The 25,420-nt window shown below is 37.6% G+C and overlaps 1 protein-coding gene across 4 annotated transcripts in view; it reads right to left on the bottom strand.

The window, feature by feature from the left end:
* The window catches only part of LOC126969063 (cell surface glycoprotein 1-like), a 145,149-nt gene that overhangs the window by 86,899 nt on the left and 32,830 nt on the right, over window positions 1–25,420 (bottom strand). For all 4 annotated transcript variants that reach the window (XM_050814356.1, XM_050814357.1, XM_050814359.1 and 1 more), the window contains exons 5-7: window positions 24,734–24,880; window positions 18,077–18,170; window positions 101–265 (exon numbers count right to left, since the gene is read on the bottom strand). In XM_050814356.1, coding sequence (XP_050670313.1) covers window positions 101–265; window positions 18,077–18,170; window positions 24,734–24,880 — 406 coding nt within the window. The remainder of the gene's footprint in view (window positions 1–100; window positions 266–18,076; window positions 18,171–24,733; window positions 24,881–25,420) is intronic.

The raw sequence follows: 25,420 nt of genomic DNA on the forward strand, positions 1-25,420 counted from the left end.
ATGAATAAATTAGAGACTTTAATAGACCGACATACATTTACGCAGGCAAGGTCGCGACCTCTTGTGTTATATTTATATTATATAGAATTAGAAGACAAACCTGGATCAGTGGCGATCTGCTGGTACACCGCGAGCGCCACCTGGTCTTCGCTGACGAAGTCCCACAGCCCGTCGCACGCCAGCACCACGAAGTCCTCCTCTCCGTCCAGAGGCAGCACGCCCACCTCGGGCCGCGCCGTCACGTACGGCTTGTAGTTCGCGTCACCTAAACAAAATATGTTATGTTATAGCCGATGACGTTCACACACATAGACAAATCACGTCGTATATATGTAACGTAATATGAAACATGCCACAAATCCAAATATATTTATTCAAAATAGGATATAATATTACTTATTCAGAGTCAAAAACTACCACCCATTCCAAAAGGTCTTTTGTGGGCGTTGTATATGCTTTTACAACAAGATCCCAAAAAATTAAAAAAAATGCATTACGAAATTCAAAAGAATTGTTAAGAAACGTTTGTGTGGTAAAGGTTAAATAACATAAATGACATTCTTAATGATATCACAGATTGGGAATTTTCAGGAATCATCGAATAAATATACATTTGAATAGGAAAGCCGAATACGTATTGGTAAGTGGCGTAATGGATCGAACCGGTGGACACCATGGTGAGAGTCAACCGAGAGGTTCTACCAATACGTAGCAAAAAACCGTGCAGTAGCACCATGGACGGTTTTTTAATCATCAATCGTTCAATCACCGGCAATTCAATAGCCGCCGCGGCTGCCAGTGAATGTTTGAACTAGGTACGTAATAAATGAGATTTTTGAGTGAAACTTTTTCACCTGGTAGCTATGTAGTTCTTTTTTTTTATATGCAACATTCGATTATCGACTTTCAGCTGTTTTTTTTTATTCATCTCAAACTAGAAAGATGGATACTTCGAAAATTCGAGTGATTTTTGAATACAAGTTCCGACGCGAAACTAACGCGGCAGAAGCAGCTCGCAATATCAATATTGCGTTGGAGAGGGGACTGCGAATGAGCAAACCGTGCGATTTTGGATTAAACGATTTCGTGATGGAAACTTTGATTTGAAGAACGAACCACGTGGAAGACTGTCCACAAAAGTTAATAACAATGAATTGAAAGAGATAGTGGAAGTCGATGCTAGCCAAACTACCCAGATATTAGCGGCATGGTTTAACTTTACCCTACCGACAATATTGAGTCTTGACTGACTTACTTGAATTTGCGTCAAATCAAGAAAATTCAAAATATGAAAAATGGCTGCCTCATCATTTGACTAATCTGCAGAATAAGAAACGCGTGCTGAAACTTGTGGTGCCTTGTTGAATTGATACAGAAATGAAGGAATATTGGATCGAATTTTGACATGCAATGAAAAGTGGATTCTATACGATAACCGTATGAGAAAACGCAATGGCTGACCCCAGGTCAAACGCCGCCACAGTGTCCTAAAGCAAAGGTTACCAATACAAAGATAATGGTAACTGTTTCTGTGGTCTCAACATGGTCTTTGTCACTATAGCTTTCTCCAATCTGGTCATGTAATAATGGCAGATGTCTATGATATCGATACGATCTTCACCATTATTGCTCCATGATAACGCACCTCACACAGAACGAGAAACCGTTTTAACTCTACAGGAACTGCAATTAGAAACCATTCGTCACCTTCTGTATTCGCCAGACGTTGCTCCAACGGACTAACATTATTTTGTGATTTCTTCTCAGGAGGCAGTACAAAATGCTTTCACACAGTTTATCGAATCTAGATCACCACAGTTCTATCGAAAAGGCATAAATGACCTTCCTATTAGATGGCAGCAATGTATGGATAATAAGGGTAATTATTTTGATAAGTTAAATTAAAAAAACGAATTTAAATTTTTCAGTACAAATCGATAATTTCATACTTTAAACCCTAATATTAAATTTGTTCTTAACGTGAAAAAACGGTTATTTAAGTTAGTTTAGAAAGCAATAAATATTTCAAATGACAAATAGGCATCTATACCTACCAATATGTTCACTATCGTCGAAGCTGCAGACTAATCTCCCACGAAAGTTAACGTATAAGTTTCAAGCGCTTCCCGAGGGGTGGTTAGAGTACATACAAAGTGCCGGTAAAGTCTACGAGAGATTGATATAGGGTTGCCAGACAATATAAAACCGCATCTTTAAAGACAATCCGTTAATAAACGGAAAATTAAATTTTAAAGCAAAGTCATTTTAATAAAAAAAAAATTTTCGTATAAATAATGTCATTAACCAACATAATTCCGCATAATTTAATGGAAACTCATATTATTCTTCTAACAAATTCAACTTAACATTTCTCGCAATGAAATCTGGATCGAAAAAAGAAACCATTTGTTTTATAAAAGTTTTACTACATATATAAACGACACCATGCGAAATGTTTATATATTACTAGCTGACCCAGCAAACGTTGTATTGCCGATATTAAAATCGCGATGAGAATCGGTCAAGCCGTTTCGAAGGAGTTTAACTACAAACACCGCGACATGAGAATTTTATATATTAGATATCAGTCATCAAGTAACGAGCTCATCACTTGATAAACGTGATCACCACAGTTGTTGTGTTGATCGTCCATGTTGTGCTGCAATGTGCAATCTCCATTTCACCACCTCCATATTGTTAAACGTTGATTGCCTATGACACGATAGCTTAATATATATAATTTACGTGACACGTTGTTTGTCCGTGATGTACTCCTAAACTAATGAACGGATTTTAATGGGGTTTACTCCATGGAGTGCAATTTGGTCCATCTTGAGAGATAGGATAGTTTTTATTTCGATTTCTGACCCATAATTCGTTTTATTTTCAATATTTGTTTTGTATGGACATATTTTCTATGAGAGAATTTAGTGACGCACAACAAACAACAGGGAGAATTTTTTACGAAACAATTCTTGATGTTTTGATTATTGGCAAATTCCTATAAAACAGTATTTTTTTATCATCTACAGAAGAAAGGCTGTCGGGGCAGCTAGTTATATATATAATACTAGCTTTGCTACTAGCGTGCAATAGTTACTTTGAGCAGCATTTTTTATTTTTTAATATATTCACTTTGCAAATAATACACAACAAACTGTTGAGGTTAATACATTTTTATACCAACTATAGAACTTTCATCATTTTTCATCCCCACTTTGGTCTAATGTGAAAACGTAACATATAAACTTTCATTCACATTTATAATATTAGGTCACCTAATTCTGTCTATTTCAACATAATTTGTTTATAGTGAAATTGAGAATTTTCATTTTCATTTAATGTCAGCCATTTTTTCTTCTACGCCTAACGACCCTAGACGGAACGCAATACCGAAGGGGAGACGGATAGCCCGTATCGAGACAGGGCTACGAAGAAAATGTCAACATTACGCTTTCATTATACCACCGTCATCCTCGCCCGATCGTCGCATCCGACGAAGAGATGTGAAATCACTTTTATCGATATTCTGTTTGTAGAGCGAAAGGATATTAAACTTGAGCTGTTTTTTTTTATCGAAGAGGAGGCCAAAACGAGCATACAGGCCACATGATGGTTAGTGACCACCACAGCCCATACTCTCTTTTAATACCAGAGAAACAACAAGAGCTTTGCCGTCCTTAAAAATTCCAATAGACCTTTATATGAATTCGAAATCCGATAACACATTGGTACGTGACGGGCGAGGATCGAACCGGAGACTCCGTAGTGATAATCAACGATTATAATATACTATTGCGACACTGACGTTTTCAAATTATATTAAGTGAATTCTGTTCCACTAATAGGTAGAACGAGCGTAGACAGCTTGTGAGTGCCGCGTTTCAGAGTCATTAAGGTCCTTATATCAAATCAAAATCACTTTAATCGTATAGTAAAGCTAGGTCTAAAATATTCACCGCACCCCGCAAAAGGTTGAGCTTTAATGAGAAGAAGTGGCAAGAAACTCCATATTCAGGAATAGAGTCTCAATAAGTAAACCGTGATCAAATATACTTTGTCTTGACATCGAACATTCTACTACCGTGAGATTTGCGAGAAACATCTTGCTTCACACAGCCACTTTGTAGAATCAATAATTACCGGCTGCAATTTTCGCCGACCGATACGACCCTATATAAAAAACAATAAAAATTTGTAAACTTCACGGATAATAGTGTTCAAGTTTTGGTTCTATATAATATTATAGTACGAGGGCGGCACTGAAAATTTCGGGAATCAAGGAAGTGACACACCATTACTATTTAAAAATGTATTTATTGCTTTTCGAAGTATTCTCCGCGAAATTTGACATTTTTCCATACGATGGAAAAAATCATTGAAGCAACCATTCCATTCGGAAGTTGGGGTCTCCAAAATGGCCGTTTTGTAGGCGTCTACAGCTTCTTCAGGTGATGAAAATCTCTGACCACGCAATTTATTCTTTATTTTAGGGAAAGTATAGAAATAATTAGGGCTTCGGTCGGTGCTGTACGGCGGATGGTCTAATAATTCTATGTTTTCTTGCTCTAAAAACTCTTTTGTTCTGTGCGCGGTGTGAGAACTCGCATTGTCGTGATGGAGGATGATGCGGCGGTTGCAGTTCTCTTTACGGAGTTCAGAAACGACCTGTGGCAAACAAATGCTAGCATACCATTCTGCAGTCGCAACATGGCCGGTTTTGGAGACAAACGTGGTCATCATTTTTTTTGCAACACTCCGTGAACGAACAATTTTTGTTGGCTTAAACTCTTTTTCGAAAACTCGTGACTGGTTTTTGTTTCGGGTTCATACGCGTATATCCAGGATTCGTCAACAGATACGATGTTGTATACAGCATTTGAGGATCCTGTGTGGAATTTTTCCAGAGTTCTGTTGCATCAAGTAACGCGAGTCGCTTTTTGCTCTTCACAGAGCAAATGCGGTATCCATCGGGAAAACAACTTTTTTACACCTAATTTGTTCATGATTATTTGAATTTGACTCATGCCAATGTCTAAAGTTGCCTGAATTTCGCGGTATGTCACATGTCTATCTACTTTAATCAGCTTACGCACAGCATCAACGTTTTCTTTGGTGACTGCAGTTTTTGGACGACCTTGACGGGGATCATCACTGAGCTTGACACGTCCACGTTGAAATAAGCAAACCAGCGATAAATTGTGGTTTAGGATGGGGCTTCATCACCAAATGCAGAAATCATCCGGTCAATACACTGTTCTTGTGTTAAACCACTTCGAAAGTCATAATAAATCATCGCTCTAGAATTTTCTCGAGTCAATTCCATTTTCTCAACGGCTAAACAAGTTTGACAAGATCTTGTGAAAATTTTATTTTTTATTTTTATTTTATAAGAATAAATAGACCAATGAAAAGACCTAGAATCTTTTATAAAATAAATAAATGGAAAATCGAATTTTTAAAACCAAGGAGTTTTCAATTAAAAGATTTTAATATGACAGGAACAGTGGAAATATTCCATTCCCGATACTTTAAGTGCAGCCTATGTAATACTGTTTATTTCGACTACATAAATAAATAAATGAACAATAGTAACATACGAGGCGAGGCTGTTTGATTGAGTGAACGTGCAGCTTTAGTACCCAGGTATACCATAAAGAAAATTGTGAATTCACTTTGCTTAAACAGCCGAGTAATAAATAAATTCCGAATATTTAATTACTTACTTATTATTTATTTACTTACCAGTGGGAGGCTCTTTTGCACAGTATGCCGGCTAGATTATGGGTACCATAACGGCGCCTATTACTACCGTGACGCAGTAATGTGTTAGCATTACTGTGTTTCAGTCTGAAGGGCGCTGTAGCTAGTGAAATTACTGGGAAAATGAGACATAACATCTTATGTCTCAAGGTGACGAGCGCAGTTGTAGTCGCGCTAAGAATTTTTGGGGTTTTTCAAGAATCCTGAGCGGCACTACCATCAGCTGAACGCCCTGCTCGTCTCGTCCCTTACTTTCATAAAAAAAACTTAGATATTCCAAACAATAACAAAATTGTAAATGACATTTCGGCAGTAAACGGCTACAGAACATTTTTCAATAACTGGCGCGTTCGATCGTTTGTTGGCTCTTTTCAGTGAATGCATAACGGATCGCCTACATGTCAGTTAACAACCACCTTCTGGCCATGCTCGCTCCGTTCTCGGCACTCAGTTAACTTCCGGGAAGCTTGAAATAACTTTATGTCTAAGTACGATCTAAATAATTTGCTATTTTTAAAGTGACATTATTACTTACCCTTACTTCTAGGATCAATTAAATTAAATTTGCAACCAAAATTTAATTTATGATCTAAATATTTTTCATTCATAGTACCGTTATATTTTAGATTTGGTTGCTCTAAATTGAAAACGAATTTAAAGAAATTGATATCAGAAATTCGCACGAAAATATTATCTAATATATAAAATTCTCGTGTCATGGTGTTAAACATTGAACTCCTCCGAAACGGCTTGACCGATTCTCATGAAATTTTGAGTGCATATTGGGTAGGTCTGAGAATCGGACAACATCTATTTTTTATCCCCCTAAATGTTAAGGTTGGTCCACACGATTTTTTTTTTAAATTTGTTTAATTATGAGTCAGCATTAAAAATATATACAACTTCAAATTTTCACCCATCTACGATCAACAGTTACTTTTGTATCGCGATTTTAATATCGGCAATACAACGTTTGCTGGGTCAGCTAGTCTAATATATAAAATTCTCGTGTCATGGTGTTAAACTTTGAACTCCTCCGAAACGGCTTGACCGATTCTCATGAAATTTTGAGTGCATATTGGGTAGGTCTGAGAATGGGACAACGTCTATTTTTCATCCCCCTAAATGTTAAGGGTGGTCCGGTCCACACGTAATTTTCTTTTTAATTTTTTTGACTTTTATTTTAAATTTATTTGATATGTATGTATTTTTTTGAAGTTGTTTGATCTAATTTAAGAATTTAGCAAGAAGTGTTATCGTGTACGACCGGCAGTCGGCGCATCACTAGGTGCGTGCAAGTCGGCAGTGATCGATAGTTTCGTGCAGCATGGCTGCAAGACCCCTTCACTAGGGTGGGGTCGGCTGGCGCCTCCCGCACAATAATTACGAATGCGTTTAATTTGTACATAAAATTACTGTGATGAAAATTTATAAGAAATAATGATTTTCGATATCAGTTTTGCAGACATAAAACTTATTCAAATGTTGTGCCTTGTTGACTGTAAATTCGAGACATGTCTCGTGCCAGAATTTGGCGAGTCAACGTCACCTGAGGATGCCTCGTGTAGAGGCGAAACAGGTGCCGAATTGATTGAAAACGAATCTTAGTAGAATTTATGCTCAAGAACGCTCACATTTGAATAATTATGGATTTCCGCAAAATAACGCCTACTTCAATAAAGTGTTTGGAAAGTTGCAGTCTTAGATAATTTATATAGTCTCTTGACACTCGCGATTTGTATGATACTGTGTTAGTGTGCGTGAATTGCTCAAAATAGAGGTTCGTTCTAAAGTCTATTTTTTTTTTCAAAGTTTTCACAGCTGTCATAGTCAATCTAAACGTATAAATGATCTTGATGAAGGTTGCAGCATATTGTTATATGGGAGCCACAAGACTTCAGTGTTGTGAAAAAGGAATGAAGATTTAGCCACAGTGTGTCCGTGAGACCGTCTCAGAACATGTTGTAAAACCTCTGAAACGTCTATTTAAATATCTTTGTATGTCTCGAATAGATCAACAGACGAAATACACAAGTCTGTCTCGAAGCCATATGCATCGGTCCGATCTGAACCCCTTGGACTACAAATTATCGTCTCGTCTGTGCGATCGAGCGGGTGGTGCATCCTTAGTGGAATTATCACTGATTTATAACATTTAAATAATAACTATTTATATAAGAGGGGATAAACGGGCAAGAAGCTCACGTGATGGGGAGTGTCGGGGCAACCGCCCATGGACATCCAAAAAGTGTCAAGAGTCATCAACTCTTTTCTTGAATATGCCTAAGTAGTATCTGTTCGGGAAAACAGCAGCCGGTAATTGTTTCCACAAAGTGGCTGTACGAGGCAAGAAATTTCTCGAAAATACGCGGTTGTGAAATGCCAGACGTCAACGTGATGCGAATGTATTTAGCATTTTGACGTATTGCCCGTTGGTGGAATTCGGCCGCTGGTATCAACCCGAACAGCTCCTCTGAGCACTCCTCGTGATAAATGAGGTAGAAGATACAGAGAAAACCCACATCTGTAGCCAATCAAGTCGATCGGAAATGACTCGATCGTCGATGATTCTAGCCGCTCTTCGTTGTATGCGGTCATTCCGTACCCTTGAAACTTCAAATATTAGACGCACTTTTAATTGTAACATAGGTATGATCAGATAAGATGCTATAAAAATTAATGATAATATTAGTACATTTGTAGCAAGAAACAAACAAACATTTGTAAGAATAACAGAACACAAAATTATTGTTTGCCAAGTTTCATCTCAATCACATCGGATAATCAAGATCCCTTAGATCTTTGAGTTGAGGGTAGTAATCCGTTATTGCCAATCAAAGCCTCCAACGCTAATTTCCATACATTTAAATCCCAAATTAGGAATCGAACAGCTAAATGCCAGCGCTTCTGATATATTTGCAGATTTCTCTTATTTGGTTTGATTTTTATGTGAATTTAGAGATTGGGTTTGGGTCGAGAGGATGGACGAGAGAGGTGTGGGTGGAACTGTTGAGCCAGGTGGCCTATCTTACCTAGGCGTACTTAAATAACATTAGATCTGGGTGTTTAAAGGGTTAAATTTTGATTCGTTTGAAAGAATGAAAGGAAGTGTGTAATAAACAAGACCCATAGAAGACCGTTATCTCATGTCATGGAAAATATCAGTCAATCCGTCAATTTACTTCAAACTTATGAGTTTAAATGCCTAGCAATACACTAGTTTTCGTTTTAATAATATCAGGCGAGTAATAATATCAAGGTCTATCTCATTACACAATTTAATATATCGGAAAGTCCTAATTCGTATATCTATCTGTTCCTATTTATTTTGATTTTGATAGAACAAACTGTAAAGTGAAAATCTAAAATGATGACTTTTTTCATCTAATATGATACCTATCGAAATAAAACATTTCAAAGTGCGCTAAGTAAGCCATGTCGGTTTTATTAAAACACAGTCATGATACGGTAATGTTCGCCGAGCCCCCGCATTTATCGCAGGCTACCAACGTTAGGCACACGACCATAATGATCGCGAGAAGAATTGCTGCACAATATGTAGCTTATGAGACGGTGAACATTAATTTGTGTATGTTTTGCCAAAACAGTAATAAGCTCAGGAGGTAGAATGTAATTAAATAGTACGGATTTGGAAGTTGCGTTTACTCTTTATATGATGATATATATCATAAACGAACCATAAAAACGCAAGAATTTTATGTTAATCGTAAAATGTTTAGAAATCTATTAAATCAGATAATAATTATCATGTATAAGCGTCGAAATACAATCGTAATAATTGGTGAAACTACGACATTATGCCAGCTTAAGTAGAAAAAATATCTAATTAATACAAACGGAATCACATAATATTTTTCTCACTATTACAAACAACTAAGCCTTAAAGTCTTAAAATTTTAAACACACCATATCAAAGTGTGACGAAAAATGTTTCAATGTGCTATTTCAGTCAAGAAGCTCTTAAACTAAGTTTCCCTCGCAGCAATAAAACGTCTGATTAACCCGTCCGTGCCAGGGGTGGGCCTCTTATGCACGTGCCAGCCAACTTAAGTTGTTATTCTTTTATTGAGATATATTTAACACTGATGCATATCGAACTAATTAGATCTTAACTTAATTAATATTACTTGAACAATATTTTAAAATCCGGATTTCCAATTTTACTATAATCATAGAACATAATACTACCAAAGTTTATGCACGTATGTAATTATAAATATGTATTAACGTAAAATTTATTGCATAATATGTAAAATTAGTACAGCAATAAAGGCTTTTATTATTATATATTATAATAATTGGTATGGTTGGCATGTTTTTTTCTCCGGTTTTTTTTTTCCGGTTTCGCCTGTCAAACGACTTAGTTGTTTTGTGAAGTGTCTCCGTTAAATAAATTAAATTTGTAGTGAAAAAGTGCGATCTACTACGAAAAAACACTGTAAGTTTCTATAACAACATTCAATAAAACTGCGAGTATTTTGCGGTGTATGAACGTGAATAATAACAGTGAATTTTATGTGCAAAGTTTTAAATACAAACTACAAAGTGCAGCCAAAAATAATTATATATATTATGCCAAGTCACAAAGTGTCAATTTGAAACATAAACAATAGACTCCATCGAATTCTGCATCAGTTGCACCAACATAACAACGCAAAATCACTTAAGCCTCGCTTAGACGACGTTACTACTTAAGCTTCGTCCTGACGATTCGATATCGCTTAAGCATCGCTTAGACGACACAAAATTTCTAAAGACTCGTTCATACGAAACGATATTGGTCAAGACTTTAGCTGTCACTGTAAATTCACGCGGCCGTGAAGCAACGTTCCGTTACACTCGAACACAATGGAGAATCTTCAAACTTTTTTAGATCAAATGGAAATCGAAATGACGAATCAAACAAGAGATATTATATCACAAATAGATGAGAAACTGGCACCTCTAAAAAGAGAAATAGGTGAATTAAAGGTAGGAAACCAAAACTTAAAATATAAAATATACACAATTAGAATTACTGTACACAACAGAAAAAATAATATAATTCAAACACTTCTCAAGAGAAACGCAAAAGAGATATATCCGCGTCTCCTGAAACAAAAATCCAGCCCCGAAAACAACAGGCAATATCAAAAATAAATAGAACGAACGCTTTTGATATAATGAGAGCCAGAAGTAACTGACTGGTCATCGTGGGAAATCAGACCTGATACCAGACCATACCCTTCACTTAATAGAAAAACCACAAAATTGAGCATAAACCATAAGAGTTGTATTAAAGTTTGTACTACTTATAATGTAAGATCCCTGGCATCAGCATATAGATATCTAGAACTTCCTCATGCACTGGAAAGTATAAACTGGGATATACTTGGACTTTCGGAGATAAGAAGAATGCCATATAGAGGAATATCCAGACTATATTTTCTGCTACATTGGAGAAACAAAAGGCTTGTACGGAGTAGGATTCCTAATAAATAATGCTAGGAAAAGTTAAATTACAAATTACACTGGTATCATATGCACCTTCAGAAAGATCCAGTGAAGCTAAAATCCAAAAATTCTACGCCGATCTTAAAAAAGCACATACCATGGCAGATGAGAAAGTTCTAGTCTTAGGAGATTTTAATGCAAAAAAAGGACGCAAGAAAATAGATGAAAGTTTCATCATGGGAATGGAATGGGATGGCGTAGGTCAAAGGAGTGAAAGAGGAGAACAATTAATTGACTATGCATTTGAATACAGGTTAGCAATACCTATTTTTAAAAGATGCCTAATAGAAAATGGACTTGGGAATCAATTTCATTCTTGACAGTTTTGTCAAGAATGAAATTGATTACATTATGACAAATGTTCCAAAAATAATGAAAAACTATGAAGTCCTTAATAATGTAAAATTCATAACAGATCATAGACTACTGAGAACAATACTGCTTTTAAACCAAACAAAAAAATATAGAATAAACTACAAAAAACTACCAAGTATCCTCAAGACAGACGATTAAATAAAATACTACGTAGATATGCTAAAGCAGAATATCGAAGGCAAACAAGAAGATTTAAGAAATGTTTAATCCTATTATGATATGCTTGAAGCAGCCATAACTTACAGCTTAACCAACAAATCAACTCTGAAGTCAAAAAAGAAGCAGAATATTAAGTGATAACACAGTATAACTAATAAAAAGAAGAACTGAACTACTAATGAAAAAGAATAAGGACATAAATACAAAGAAGGATCTAAGCAGATTATATAAAGAAACTAACAAAGCAATTAAAAATATACAAATACAGGTAAGGGATAATAACAAAAACCATTAATAAATTGATATGCACGAAAAGAGCATTTAAAGAACTGAATAATAAGAAAATATGGATACAAAAACTAGAAAGCCAATTTAAAGAAACCAAAACATGACAAGATATTATGCATCAGGCAAGTACTTATTACCCAGAACTCAATAAAAGAAAAGATGACGAAATTGTGGAAATCAATGAAAGGTACCAAGTTAGAAGCACAAAATTAATTAGACCTATAAATGAAAAATAAATTTATGCACAGCTGAAACAATTAAAACCAGATAAAAGCCCAGGTCCAGATGGGATAACCAATGAATTCATAAAATTAGGTGCACCAGTATTACAAAATTGTTTAATATGATTCTTGAAGCTGAATCTGTCCCAAATCAATGGTGTAAATCGGATATTGTACTGCTATACAAAAAAGGGCATTAAAACCCATTAGACATCAGCAATTACAGACCAATCAGTTTACTGACAAGTATATATAAGCTTTTTGCATCTGTCATTCTCAAACGCATAACATACGAAATTGACATTGGTCGTGACCAAGGGAACAAGCAGGCTTCCGTTCTGGCTTTAGTACGATTGACCATACACATGCGTTGGAACAAATAATCGAAAAGTACGAAGAATTTAAAAACCTCTTTATTTAGGTTTTATCGACTATACGAAAGCACTCGATAACATAAGCCACAACTCAATATGGAAGTCACTAAGCAGTTTGAACATCAAGGAAAAGTATATCAATATCATAAAACATATTTACAGCAACTGTACAAGTTATGTTCGACTAGAATCGAGAAGTGAAGCAATATGCATTGAAAGAGGAGTGAGACAGGGTGACCCCCTGTCACCTAAACTATTTATTGCAAGTGTTAGAAAACATATTCCAAAACATAAACTGGCAAGCCAAAGGACTATAAAAATAAGCTACGTTAAAAAAAACCGACTTCAAAAACTGAAAAGTATCAAATAACTAAAAATTTTATTTAATACACCTCTTACGCAAACCTTTAATATTAATAAATACTTTTATTTGTATGTGCATGTAGCACATTGATAGCTTTGAAGTCAGTGCCAAGCCCTAAACAAAATAAAACTTAATATTATAAACAGCTTACTTACTGTAATCATTTAGGTTGTCGGGTCACGCGTGTCTGTCCACTTGGGTTGTTTTGTTCTAGACGAAGCTATCCCAAAGAATTTTTAGTTATGTGATACTTTTCAGTTTTTGAAGACGGTTTTTTTAAACGAAGTTTATTTTTATTTTTTACGTTTTTGTGTCAGTTAATAATAATATATAAATAACCTGAATAAAAACTCCAAAAAAAGCCTTACATAGAAAACAATTATGTCCAGGTAGACGAAAATTTTCATATAAAATATATGTAAATGTTCATAAAATGAAAACTACTGGGCCAAACTATGTGACCAAATACCATCTATTTCGCATCAAAAAACAAAAGAAGAATTATGTAAATCGGATCATAAATCTCAGATTAATCGGTGTACATACATAAAAAAAAATACCGATCGAATTGATAACCTCCTCTTTTTTGAAGTCAGTTAAAAAGTTAACAACAGCTACTTAAATCATCTCAGGTTCGCTGACGATAATGTTATTCTGTCTGAAACATCCAAAGATCTATGCGAAATGCTATGCACACTTGATCAAGAAAGCTCAAAAGTTGCATTACAAATGAATGCTACTCGTACTAAAACCAAAATAATGACTAACAGTATCAATTACCCATCCGAGTCAAAGAAAACAGAATATAATAATTATATTAACAACTACACCTACCTGGATAAGCAGGTATCATATAACAAAACGAAGACGAAGTCGAACGAAGAATAAAAATAACCTGGAAAAAATTCTGGTCACTCCAAGAAATCTTAAAAGGAGACTACTCGACGAATTTAAAAAAACAGTATTTGATACCTGCATAATGCCCTGTTAGCATGTAACTGTCATTTGTTTCATGGGTATTCACGACAAGAGCTTAACAGAGGATCAGGACAACACAAAGAGCCATGGAGCGAAGCATATCAAAAATTAGGAAAAACACAGAAAGTCAGAAGTGAAGAAATTAGACAAAAAACCAACCAAACCTACTGATGCCCACATGCAAGCCCTTAAATTGAAATGGCAATGGACACGCTATAAAGACAGCAGGTGGACACTCAGAACCACGCAGTGGAAGGGACCTGTAGGCCGATTCACGTATATTCTAACGATCCAAAATACGTCGTAGTTAAGAAGTCGTCCTATTGAAACTTGGTCCAAGATTCGTATTCACGTACTGATTCGATAGGACGACAACTCAATAGGACTGAAACTCAGCGACTTATCGACGACTTGCGATAGGACATTGCCAGTCTAATTCTACTATTCCTTTATTTTCTACCTTATTCTTTTAAATATGTTTATTATGATATCATAGTCTTGCTCAGTTACTAGTACTCAACCTAACAATATTTGAAGCCGTAGAGTAGTAAAAAGGTAAGGTATAATTATTTTTATACAGAAATTAATAGGCTGAAAATGAAAAGTCGTACCCAAATGGTTGTAATAAAAAAAACCGCCGTACATCAAAGCAAACTGGATTTTCGCCCAAGTGTAGGTAACTCTTTCTCGTCTCGTTTTGTTCAATTAAACAAAATCAGCTCGAAGAAGTCAGCTTGAATTACTTACTTAGCTATTTTAGTTTTTTCATAAAAGCTGTAATAAGTACCTACAATATTTAATAAATAATTAAAAAGGTATTCAATTAGTCCAATAACATAGGTAAAGGTAAATAAATACCTTCTCTTTATTCTATCTCTTCCACCCTGAGTAAGTGGAAAATAAATATATTTTTTGAATAACCCAACATCATTGAGTGTTTTAGTCATCTGTCGCACTGCTCTAGACACTGTAGGTTGAGATACCTCTGAGTTGAAATTACTCTGACCAACAATGGTTTGGTAAGATCCTGTAGCATAAAATGCTAGTGCTATTAATACCTATAACGTAAAAAAGCACATGATTTTATAATTTATTTAATTAAAGTCTTAAATATAGTAAATATCTAGGTAGATAAGTAGGTAGGTCTAAGATCTTTCTTGGTAACTACCAACCTAAATAGGAAACTAAGTATAGTATTACGCTCTCATGGAATTAGAGGAACGAGGTCTTCAATAAGACCAAGGACTAAATCCTTGGTAAGGCGAAATGTTTTCACGAACTCCGTATCTGTCATTTCGAAAGCAAAATATTTGTTGATCCTTATATTATTACGGCGTAGACGTTCTCTTCGCCGGTCTTCCCTTTCAGAAAGATCCAAAAGTAGCCAAGACAAGCTGACATTCATGTTTATGAAAAAAATTTCAACAGCCAACAACTGCAAATTACTAACTTTAGTTCAGCGACTTCTCAGACGTTCGATTTGACATTAAATCGTTTGTAACCGATTGTAAAAGGATAGCAGAATACCACTGACACAACGATCGAAGTCCGACTAGCTTACGTGAATACGCTTTAGCGATTTTTGGATTGGATCGTTTCTCGAACGTGCGATTTAAATCACGTGAATACGAATCGTAGGTGAACGACAGATGTCGCTGCGATATCGCTCATGTAAAATTACTTGAATCGGGCCGCTGTAGGAAAACGACGAGTAGGCAATCGGGCACACAACCCAACAACGCGAAACACCAATATGGCACTTATCATAGACTGACAATATACTACCGTATAGACGACCTGACTGGCCGATAATGCGTGAACAATTTTGATTTGTCAATGTGTTAGTGGTTTAAAGTAACAATAGATAAGTTTTCACTTACTTTCTTGGTGGGGATACACCACCAGGGTTAGAGATTTTCATTCCTCTAGTTAGTTAGTATATTTTAAGTCTATAGTATATTAAAAGGGGTGCACTTAGGGGTAGATATATGTATATTGGTTTTATGGTAAAAGAATTTATCTACACCCATGCTTTAAATCCTCTATTAAAGATTCTGAAACAGTTAGCTTATTGCCAACATTAAAACACCCAATGTTCTAATAACCATTCCATCATCCAAACGAGTGTTGTAATGTTGTACTGAATTTCATAACAACACTCCTATATTTTTTTTCGATCCCTTCATGCGCAAATAATTTCAACAGACAGCCACATTCTTATTGCTCGATACGTGGTATCTGTACGAATTTCAAAAAAAGAACATTTTCGTTTACGTGCGTTCCACACTACCAGATTCGAATCCCTGCCATTTTTCTTCGATATTTTTTTTGTTTTGTTTACAAAAAATGAGCGATTCAAGTTTTGATAGCACACCGCCTAATATTCAAGTGAATATTAATAATTGCATTACACAAAATGTAAATTACTACTAAAATAAATAATTCTTTCATTTATACTTAGTTTATTTGTATATAATCAGTAATGGATGATATTAGGTTACTATTAGGACTGGCTGTTTTAATGTTAGCAGGAAACTGTTTCAGAATCTTTAGAGGATTCAAATTCTGGGTGTAGATTAAGTCTTGTATACAACTGTTGATAATTAGGTATTAAAACACTCATGTGAATTATCACCATTTAAACCCACATTCGTGTTTTAATACCCCTTATTACACAACGGTTGCATAAATAACTATTATTTACTTAAGGTACAAAATTAATCTATGACACTTACTAAATAACTATAATTAATGATTCTACTTGTGAGTACGCGGATCTCTACTATTAATTGGTTAAAATGGTTACTCGGACCAGTCCTGTGATGGTTATAGACAAATAGTTAATGGTAACTAGGACCGGACCGATCAATGGTTACACGCGTACTGCCTTACTAAAGGCACCACATGGTTATAAATAATTAATTTTATCTACTAAGCAATATTTGTAATATAATGTTGTTCGATGGATTTACTTCGAACAGTATAAATGCAGTAGCTGTTAAGGAGTTGGCTTAACGAAGTTTGTTTCGTAGTTTTAGGAGGCAACATCACAAGTTTATATTGAATTAATATGTATAAATAAAATTTATATGTTTTTACGCATTATTGATTTTAGCTGTGCTGTAAGTGTACAATAAATACACTAATTCAGAAGAAAGTTTAATGTGTTTCGATGTTATAGTAATTCTCCATGTAAACTGTCGCTAAGCTAAATCACAGATATTCTTTTCTTTAAAAAAGGATCCGAAGTTTTTATTATTTACTAGCTGACCCAGCAAACGTTGTATTGCCGATAATAAAATATATAAAATAGATATAAAAATTTGAAGTTGTATGTATTTTTTTAATGCCGACTCATAATCAAACGAATTTAAAAAAAAATTGCCGTGGACCATTAACATTTAGGGGGATGAAAAATAGATGTTGTCCGATTCTCAGACCTACCCAATATGCACTCAAATTTTCATGAGAATCGGTCAAGCCGTTTCGAAGGAGTTTAACTACAAACAACGCGACATGGGAATTTTATATATTAGATAAACATCACGTATTTTTCTTAGATTCAACTGTACGATAGACATAGCTAAACATTTTTCAGGTAGCTTGACAGGGCAGCTTATAGTTGGCAGCAGAATACAAGCATTATTTTATTATAATCGGATAAAGGATCAAAAGTTACCATTATTTTAAAATATTTGCAATATACTTTGAAACTTGGCTCAAAATTATTTAACATATATCATGGAAATGTTAAGAGTATATTTAAATGTGAAATATTTACTATATAATCATACATTTCACATATAATTATCTCTCTGAACGTGCCGTAATGTATCAAAAGACACATAAAAATTCATAACATAATTATTTCTAGCAAGGAGTCGCTTCCCGCTACCCAACACGGGTTACATCTACCTTTATGTATTTAATAAAACATCTAAGACTTCATCTGGTGCCGAATTTGGTTCTTACACAGCCAATGCGGAATTGCACGCAACTTAACTTGTCGGCGCAGGCCAGTATATACAATATGTACGCACCTATAGCCCTCGATACTGCGAGTTGTCCGTTGACTCGCCACGTGCCGTAGTACAACACCGACCCGCCCATACGTTCTATTCGATCTTTCTCATCCTGAAACAAAAAAAAACGGTGTGTTCTTAAGACCATACAACAGAAGTGATAACTTTATCAACGCCAGGTTAATAACACAAAATACAACTTGTTCTACTACGGTTCTGTTTACTCTATGAAATCATAGATGGCGCTGTCAAAGATTATTGTAATATTACCCATTTCGATTATTTTTAAGTGTCTGCATTTATTTTATTTTTATAGAATTCAGTAACAATTGCGTAGAGTGAGAGAGGAGGAGATTGTCTACCGCGGCCGTATTCGTGAGAGAAAGGGAAGTCAGACCGACTGGAGCCATAACCCGTTGCGTTACGTTACGTTATGAACTTGTTTACCCTCCCATAAGAAGTGATCACTTCAAAAACAAATTTTAACTGCGGCTATCGTATTAAATTGAGCGTCGCTCCGTGGCGCAATTAATTTATTGAAGTTATATTTATTTTGGCGCGTTAGGGAAACACTTAATAGTTTGACTACATTGATACACTCAATTGAGTGAATTATTACGACGCGCGCGCACACCCACACGTTAGCTGGTCAAGTAGGCCTAAACATAAATGTGCTATTAATTATCTTAAACAGTTCCAGAATTTGGTTGACATATCCTGAGGATGACTCTTACTCAAGAAAAGTCATATTCAGACATTCATAGACATTTGAATAATTATGGATTTCCGTAAAAACGCCTTATTTAATATTATTTATCTCACACACACTTAACAAAGATCTATGTTCAAAATAATGACTGTAAAATTTGAGTCAATGGTAAATCCGAATCGCACACGACAAAGCTACTATAACTTTTTTGCCTGTCACGCACACTGAATTAATAAACGTGGTCCGTGTTAAGGGGCTCTATCTGGTCGTATAAATGATTTGTTTCGTTTATCATTACGCATTGGTACTCTTGCGATATAATTTATTCGGTCTTTGGTTATTGGGTATTTAATAACTTCGCCGATTTTAATTATTAAAGAGAAGAGGTTCTCGTTATTAGATAAGGGAACACCTTTGATTTCCATATTATTGAGTCTGCCTCTTTGCTCCTGTTCACGTTGGCCTGTTAGAATTTCTTCAAATTGTTTTTTCGGAGTAGTGACGTCATTTTTTGTCTTCCTCAGTTCTTGAACCTCGCGGTCAATATCCGTAATTTTGGATGAAAGCGCATCAACGGACTGGTGGATGAATTCTAGTGATGCTTTCATGTCTGACATATCCGTCTTTAGCAATTTTATCTCAGCGATATCAACTTTCAGTGCCTTTAGTTCTGCAATATCTTGTTGAATTGATTTAATGTTTTCAGTCAGTACTGGTAATGTGGAAGTCAAGGACATTAATCGTTTGAGGTCCGATGCAATATTAGAGAGCTCGAATGGAGTGGGAGAACTGATTAGTCGTGGACTTGATGATCCCGCCGTCTTACATAATGGACACTTCCAGGCATTGCGCCTCTCGCCTAGTTTTCGGTATACTGTTTCCGTAATGCCCGCACAAGGAAAATCAAGGAAGCCTTGTGCTCCATCTCTAAGCTCACACTCACAACGCACGCACATAAACATTTTAATTGTGAATTTGGAATTACTAAATTACGTATAGGAAGGTAGAATCAAAAAAGATAAACGCGTCCGCACAATTCTATAGTTGTGTAACTTAAAGATAAAGAGAAGCCTTTATTTCTAGACATTAGTTATGTAGTAACATGTTTATTTTTTTTTTCCTCTAATTTTTAACAATGTGTCTAGTTTGTCCACTGACATAGGCCTCCTCTAGGACCTTCCAGTGCTCTCTCCCCCGCGCTTCTCTACTTCAAACTGGTCCAGCAACCTTCTTTATGTCATCTTCCCACCTTATTATCTGTCTGCCTCTCTTTCTTTTAGCATCTCTGGGGTAATGGGTGAGTTTCTGCGACCACTTGTTTGGGCCTCTGATCATATGACCCGTCCAGTTTCACTTAAGTTTTTTCACAGTTTTTGCTATGGGGATCACCTTTGTTTTTTCTCTTATGTCCGTTAGTCTTTCTCTGTCCTTTAATTTTATGTTCAATAGGCTCCTTCTGCATGGTGTTTTGGCATACTTCCAGTTTTCTCATATTTGTAAGGGCCCAGGTTTGGCATCCATAGGACATACATGGTGTTATGCAGGAGTTTAAAATCTTGCCTTTTTCTAATGCTGGAATCTCCTTACTTTTCATGATCTCCTTCAATGACCAGTAGCGTTTCCAAGAGTTACCAATCCTTTTATTGATCTCTTTATCCATTTGGTCCGTTGGGGATATTGCTTTCCTCATCTAATTGATAAATCATTTCATGTATCTCTGTGTGATTCTCACTCAATAGTACTATCTCGTCTGCAAATCTTAAATGATGTAGATATTCTCCATTTATAATAAGACCTTTTCTTTCCCAGTTAAGAATTCTGAAGATCTGCTCTAATACTGCTGTAAATAGCTTTGGTGACAAAGGGTCCCCCTGCCTAACTCCTTTCTGTATCTCAAATTCTTCACCAATGGATTCCAATTTTATTCTTGCCTTGCTGTTTTTGTATATTTGCTGTATTATATTAATATATTTTTGTTCTGTTATACCTTGGGTTTTTAGTGCTTCCCAGATGCTGTGGTGTTTTAAGGAATCAAACACTTTATTAAAGTCAATAAATGCTACATAAAATATCTTTCTAAATTCATTATACTTCTTAATAATCTGCTTTAGTGTATGTATATGGTCCACGGTTGAATAGTTGATTTGGAATCCCCCTTGCTCAATAGGCTGGTTTTCTTCAAGTATTCTGGTCATGCGTGCTAAGATTATTTTTGAAAATATTTTATATAAGTTAGGCATAAGGCTTATAGGTCTGTAGTTGTTCATCTGCTCCTCGTCTCCTTTTTTATGTAGTAGGGCAATTGTAGTTGTTTTCCATTGCTTTGGTATCTCCTCAGATATTAATATATTATTGAAAATATCCACTACAGAGTCTAATGTGGCGTCTAGAGATGATTTTAATAATTCGTTCGTGATTATATCCTGGCCTGGAGCCTTCTCATTTTTTTGGGATAACACAGCTTTAACTACCTCTTGATTCATTATGGGCGGAACATTTTGTACTGTTTTGTTTCCATCATCTTTGGTGAATTTTATTGGATTGTCATCTTTATAGAGCTGTTGATAAAACTCTGTTGCAATATTAATTATATTTTTTCTTTTTGTTATAACTTTATTGTTGTTATTTTTTAGTTTTGGAATCCAGGTTAATGAGTCTCGTATTTCTCGAAGGGCTTTTTGCACTCCACCTGTTTTTACTATATGAAATCTGATTCTGTCAGTTCTTATCATGTTTCTGTGTTTTCTTATGTTTTTGTTCATTTCTTTGCTGATGGACGCAATTTATTTCTTATATGTTTTCCTATCTTCCGGCAGTTTTTTTCTGTTCGTCATAAGTTTCCTTGCTAAGCTCTAAGTTTATTGCCCAGACTGATAAGCTCATCTTGTAAGGCCTCATATTTGTCCTGTACAGATTTCTTATTAATTAGTTTTTGTAGATTTTGTTTTGTTAACTCCATTATTTCTGCTGGTATCTCTTGTTTCAGGAAGTTAGTAGGTGTTATAGTTGGTCTACTTTTCTTCGCCCCAATATTAGCAAGTGCTCCACGTACCATTCTATGATTTGTATTGAAATTCATGTGGTTGATTGTTTCAACATCTTGAAATCTTTTCTGGTCCTTGGTTAATATAAAGTCTATTTCGTTCTTTACTTTCCCACAGGGTGAAATTCATGTCTATTTTTAATTTTTTTCTTTCTTAAACTAAGTATTCATTATTTTTAGGTTATTTTGGAGTGCAAAGTTCACTAGCCTTTCCCCATTAACATTTCTCTTTCCGTTGCAGTATAGGCCCAGACTATTTTCTTCGCCTCTAAATCTTGGACCAATCTGGCCATTGAAATCTCCCATTATTATTACATTTTTATATGTTTTATTAAGGCATTTTGTTAAGTCCTCATAGAATTTATTCTTTATTTCTTGCTTTGCTAGGTCAGTGCGAGCATATATTTGGACTATTGACCATGGAACTTTGTATGTGGGGATTTTTATGTTCAATACAGCGATTCGTTCTGAGAAACCAATGAATTCTATTCTGTTGTTTCGATATTGATCCTTTACCACGAAGCCAACGTGTAGTCCTTGCGTTTCTCCTTTGTGGAACAGTAAGTATTTTCCATAATCAGTAATCTCTTCGATCATTCTTCTAACTTCTGATAGTCACAGATTGTCATAATTTATTTTGTCCACAGCAGCTTCTAGTTCGAGCAGATGCATTGGTTTTCAGCTTGCGGGTATTTAAAGTTGCTATATATAATTTCCTTGATCTTAGAGGGTTTTGGTCTCGGGGTTGTGTAACTTACTGACATACAAATCTCGAGTGTAACACGTAGCCTGTCACGCACACTGAAGTTATAGACGTGGCCTGTGTTAAGGGGCTCTATCTGGTCGTATAAATGATGTAGTGAGCGGCGTACCTTCCTGCTGGGCTTGTGCGGGTACACCAGCTGCATGACGCGCATGCGCTGAGCGACCAGCGCCAGCGAGTCGCCCGCCCACGTACGAACAGAGATGATGTAAGGAGGTAAGCGAGTAGTGAGTAGTGAGTAGTGAGTAGTGAGCGGCGTACCTTCCTGCTGGGCTTGTGCGGGTACACCAGCTGCATGACGCGCATGCGCTGAGCGACCAGCGCCAGCGAGTCGCCCGCCCACGTACGAACAGAGATGATGTAAGGAGGTAAGCGAGTAGTGAGTAGTGAGTAGTGAGCGGCGTACCTTCCTGCTGGGCTTGTGCGGGTACACCAGCTGCATGACGCGCATGCGCTGAGCGACCAGCGCCAGCGAGTCGCCCGCCCACGTACGAACAGAGATGATGTAAGGAGGTAAGCGAGTAGTGAGTAGTGAGTAGTGAGCGGCGTACCTTCCTGCTGGGCTTGTGCGGGTACACCAGCTGCATGACGCGCATGCGCTGAGCGACCAGCGCCAGCGAGTCGCCCGCCCACGTACGAACAGAGATGATGTAAGGAGGTAAGCGAGTAGTGAGTAGTGAGTAGTGAGCGGCGTACCTTCCTGCTGGGCTTGTGCGGGTACACCAGCTGCATGACGCGCATGCGCTGAGCGACCAGCGCCAGCGAGTCGCCCGCCCACGTACGAACAGAGATGATGTAAGGAGGTAAGCGAGTAGTGAGTAGTGAGTAGTGAGCGGCATACCTTCCTGCTGGGCTTGTGCGGGTACACCAGCTGCATGACGCGCATGCGCTGAGCGACCAGCGCCAGCGATTCGCCCGCCCACGTACGAACAGAGATGATGTAAGGAGGTAAGCGAGTAGTGAGTAGTGAGTAGTGAGCGGCGTACCTTCCTGCTGGGCTTGTGCGGGTACACCAGCTGCATCACGCGCATGCGCTGAGCGACCAGCGCCAGCGAGTCGCCCGCCCACGTACGAACAGAGATGATGTAAGGAGGTAAGCGAGTAGTGAGTAGTGAGTAGTGAGCGGCGTACCTTCCTGCTGGGCTTGTGCGGGTACACCAGCTGCATGACGCGCATGCGCTGAGCGACCAGCGCCAGCGAGTCGCCCGCCCACGTACGAACAGAGATGATGTAAGGAGGTAAGCGAGTAGTGAGTAGTGAGTAGTGAGTAGTGAGCGGCGTACCTTCCTGCTGGGCTTGTGCGGGTACACCAGCTGCATGACGCGCATGCGCTGAGCGATCAGCGCCAGCGAGTCGCCCGCCCACGTACGAACAGAGATGATGTAAGGAGGTAAGCGAGTAGTGAGTAGTGAGTAGTGAGCGGCGTACCTTCCTGCTGGGCTTGTGCGGGTACACCAGCTGCATGACGCGCATGCGCTGAGCGACCAGCGCCAGCGAGTCGCCCGCCCACGTACGAACAGAGATGATGTAAGGAGGTAAGCGAGTAGTGAGTAGTGAGTAGTGAGCGGCGTACCTTCCTGCTGGGCTTGTGCGGGTACACCAGCTGCATGACGCGCATGCGCTGAGCGACCAGCGCCAGCGAGTCGCCCGCCCACGTACGAACAAAGATGATGTAAGGAGGTAAGCGAGTAGTGAGTAGTGAGTAGTGAGCGGCGTACCTTCCTGCTGGGCTTGTGCGGGTACACCAGCTGCATGACGCGCATGCGCTGAGCGACCAGCGCCAGCGAGTCGCCCGCCCACGTACGAACAGAGATGATGTAAGGAGGTAAGCGAGTAGTGAGTAGTGAGTAGTGAGCGGCGTACCTTCCTGCTGGGCTTGTGCGGGTACACCAGCTGCATGACGCGCATGCGCTGAGCGACCAGCGCCAGCGAGTCGCCCGCCCACGTACGAACAGAGATGATGTAAGGAGGTAAGCGAGTAGTGAGTAGTGAGTAGTGAGCGGCGTACCTTCCTGCTGGGCTTGTGCGGGTACACCAGCTGCATGACGCGCATGCGCTGAGCGACCAGCGCCAGCGAGTCGCCCGCCCACGTACGAACAGAGATGATGTAAGGAGGTAAGCGAGTAGTGAGTAGTGAGTAGTGAGTAGTGAGCGGCGTACCTTCCTGCTGGGCTTGTGCGGGTACACCAGCTGCATGACGCGCATGCGCTGAGCGACCAGCGCCAGCGAGTCGCCCGCCCACGCCACGAACATCTGGCGCCCGCGCACGCAGACCACCACCGCCGTGGAGCCGCCCGACAGCTGGCACTGCGCGACAGACGGTTAGCTGTACAATAAGCTTTCGAAAACTGGTAGAGAAGCGACTTCGCTCAACATCATTTAAAAAAAAGGCTGCTTTATCATATACAAACCAATGAATAAAAACATCATATATATAATAACAATAAACCATATCTTGTAACTTGGACCACCGCCTCAAAACCGGGAAGCAGCAATGAGCAAAGTCGCTTCTCATTCACTGATTTTATGTTTTCATGTAAGTGACGGCTGTCTTAATGAAAAATAAAGTTCTTTAAACCGATAATTACTTAGTCCGATCAAATAAGACAAAAAGTAGGATTGAGGTTCCATAGATTCGAACTAGCTGAAAATTGGTAGAATTTTTCAAAGTTCCTTCATAAAACGAAAATATGTAAAAAGTTCTTATCGATCCGACACTTCGAAAAAACATTACTCGGGGTCGAAGGTTACATAAACGGATTTTTCAGAAAAACAAAATAAAAGTTTTATTATAAAATTAGCCAAGATAAAAACTGTAGATCAGATAACTATCTATAAAAAACGTCT

Source organism: Leptidea sinapis, chromosome 17 (genome assembly GCF_905404315.1).
Source record: "Leptidea sinapis chromosome 17, ilLepSina1.1, whole genome shotgun sequence".
In the NCBI taxonomy this organism is placed as follows: Eukaryota; Metazoa; Arthropoda; class Insecta; order Lepidoptera; family Pieridae; genus Leptidea; species Leptidea sinapis.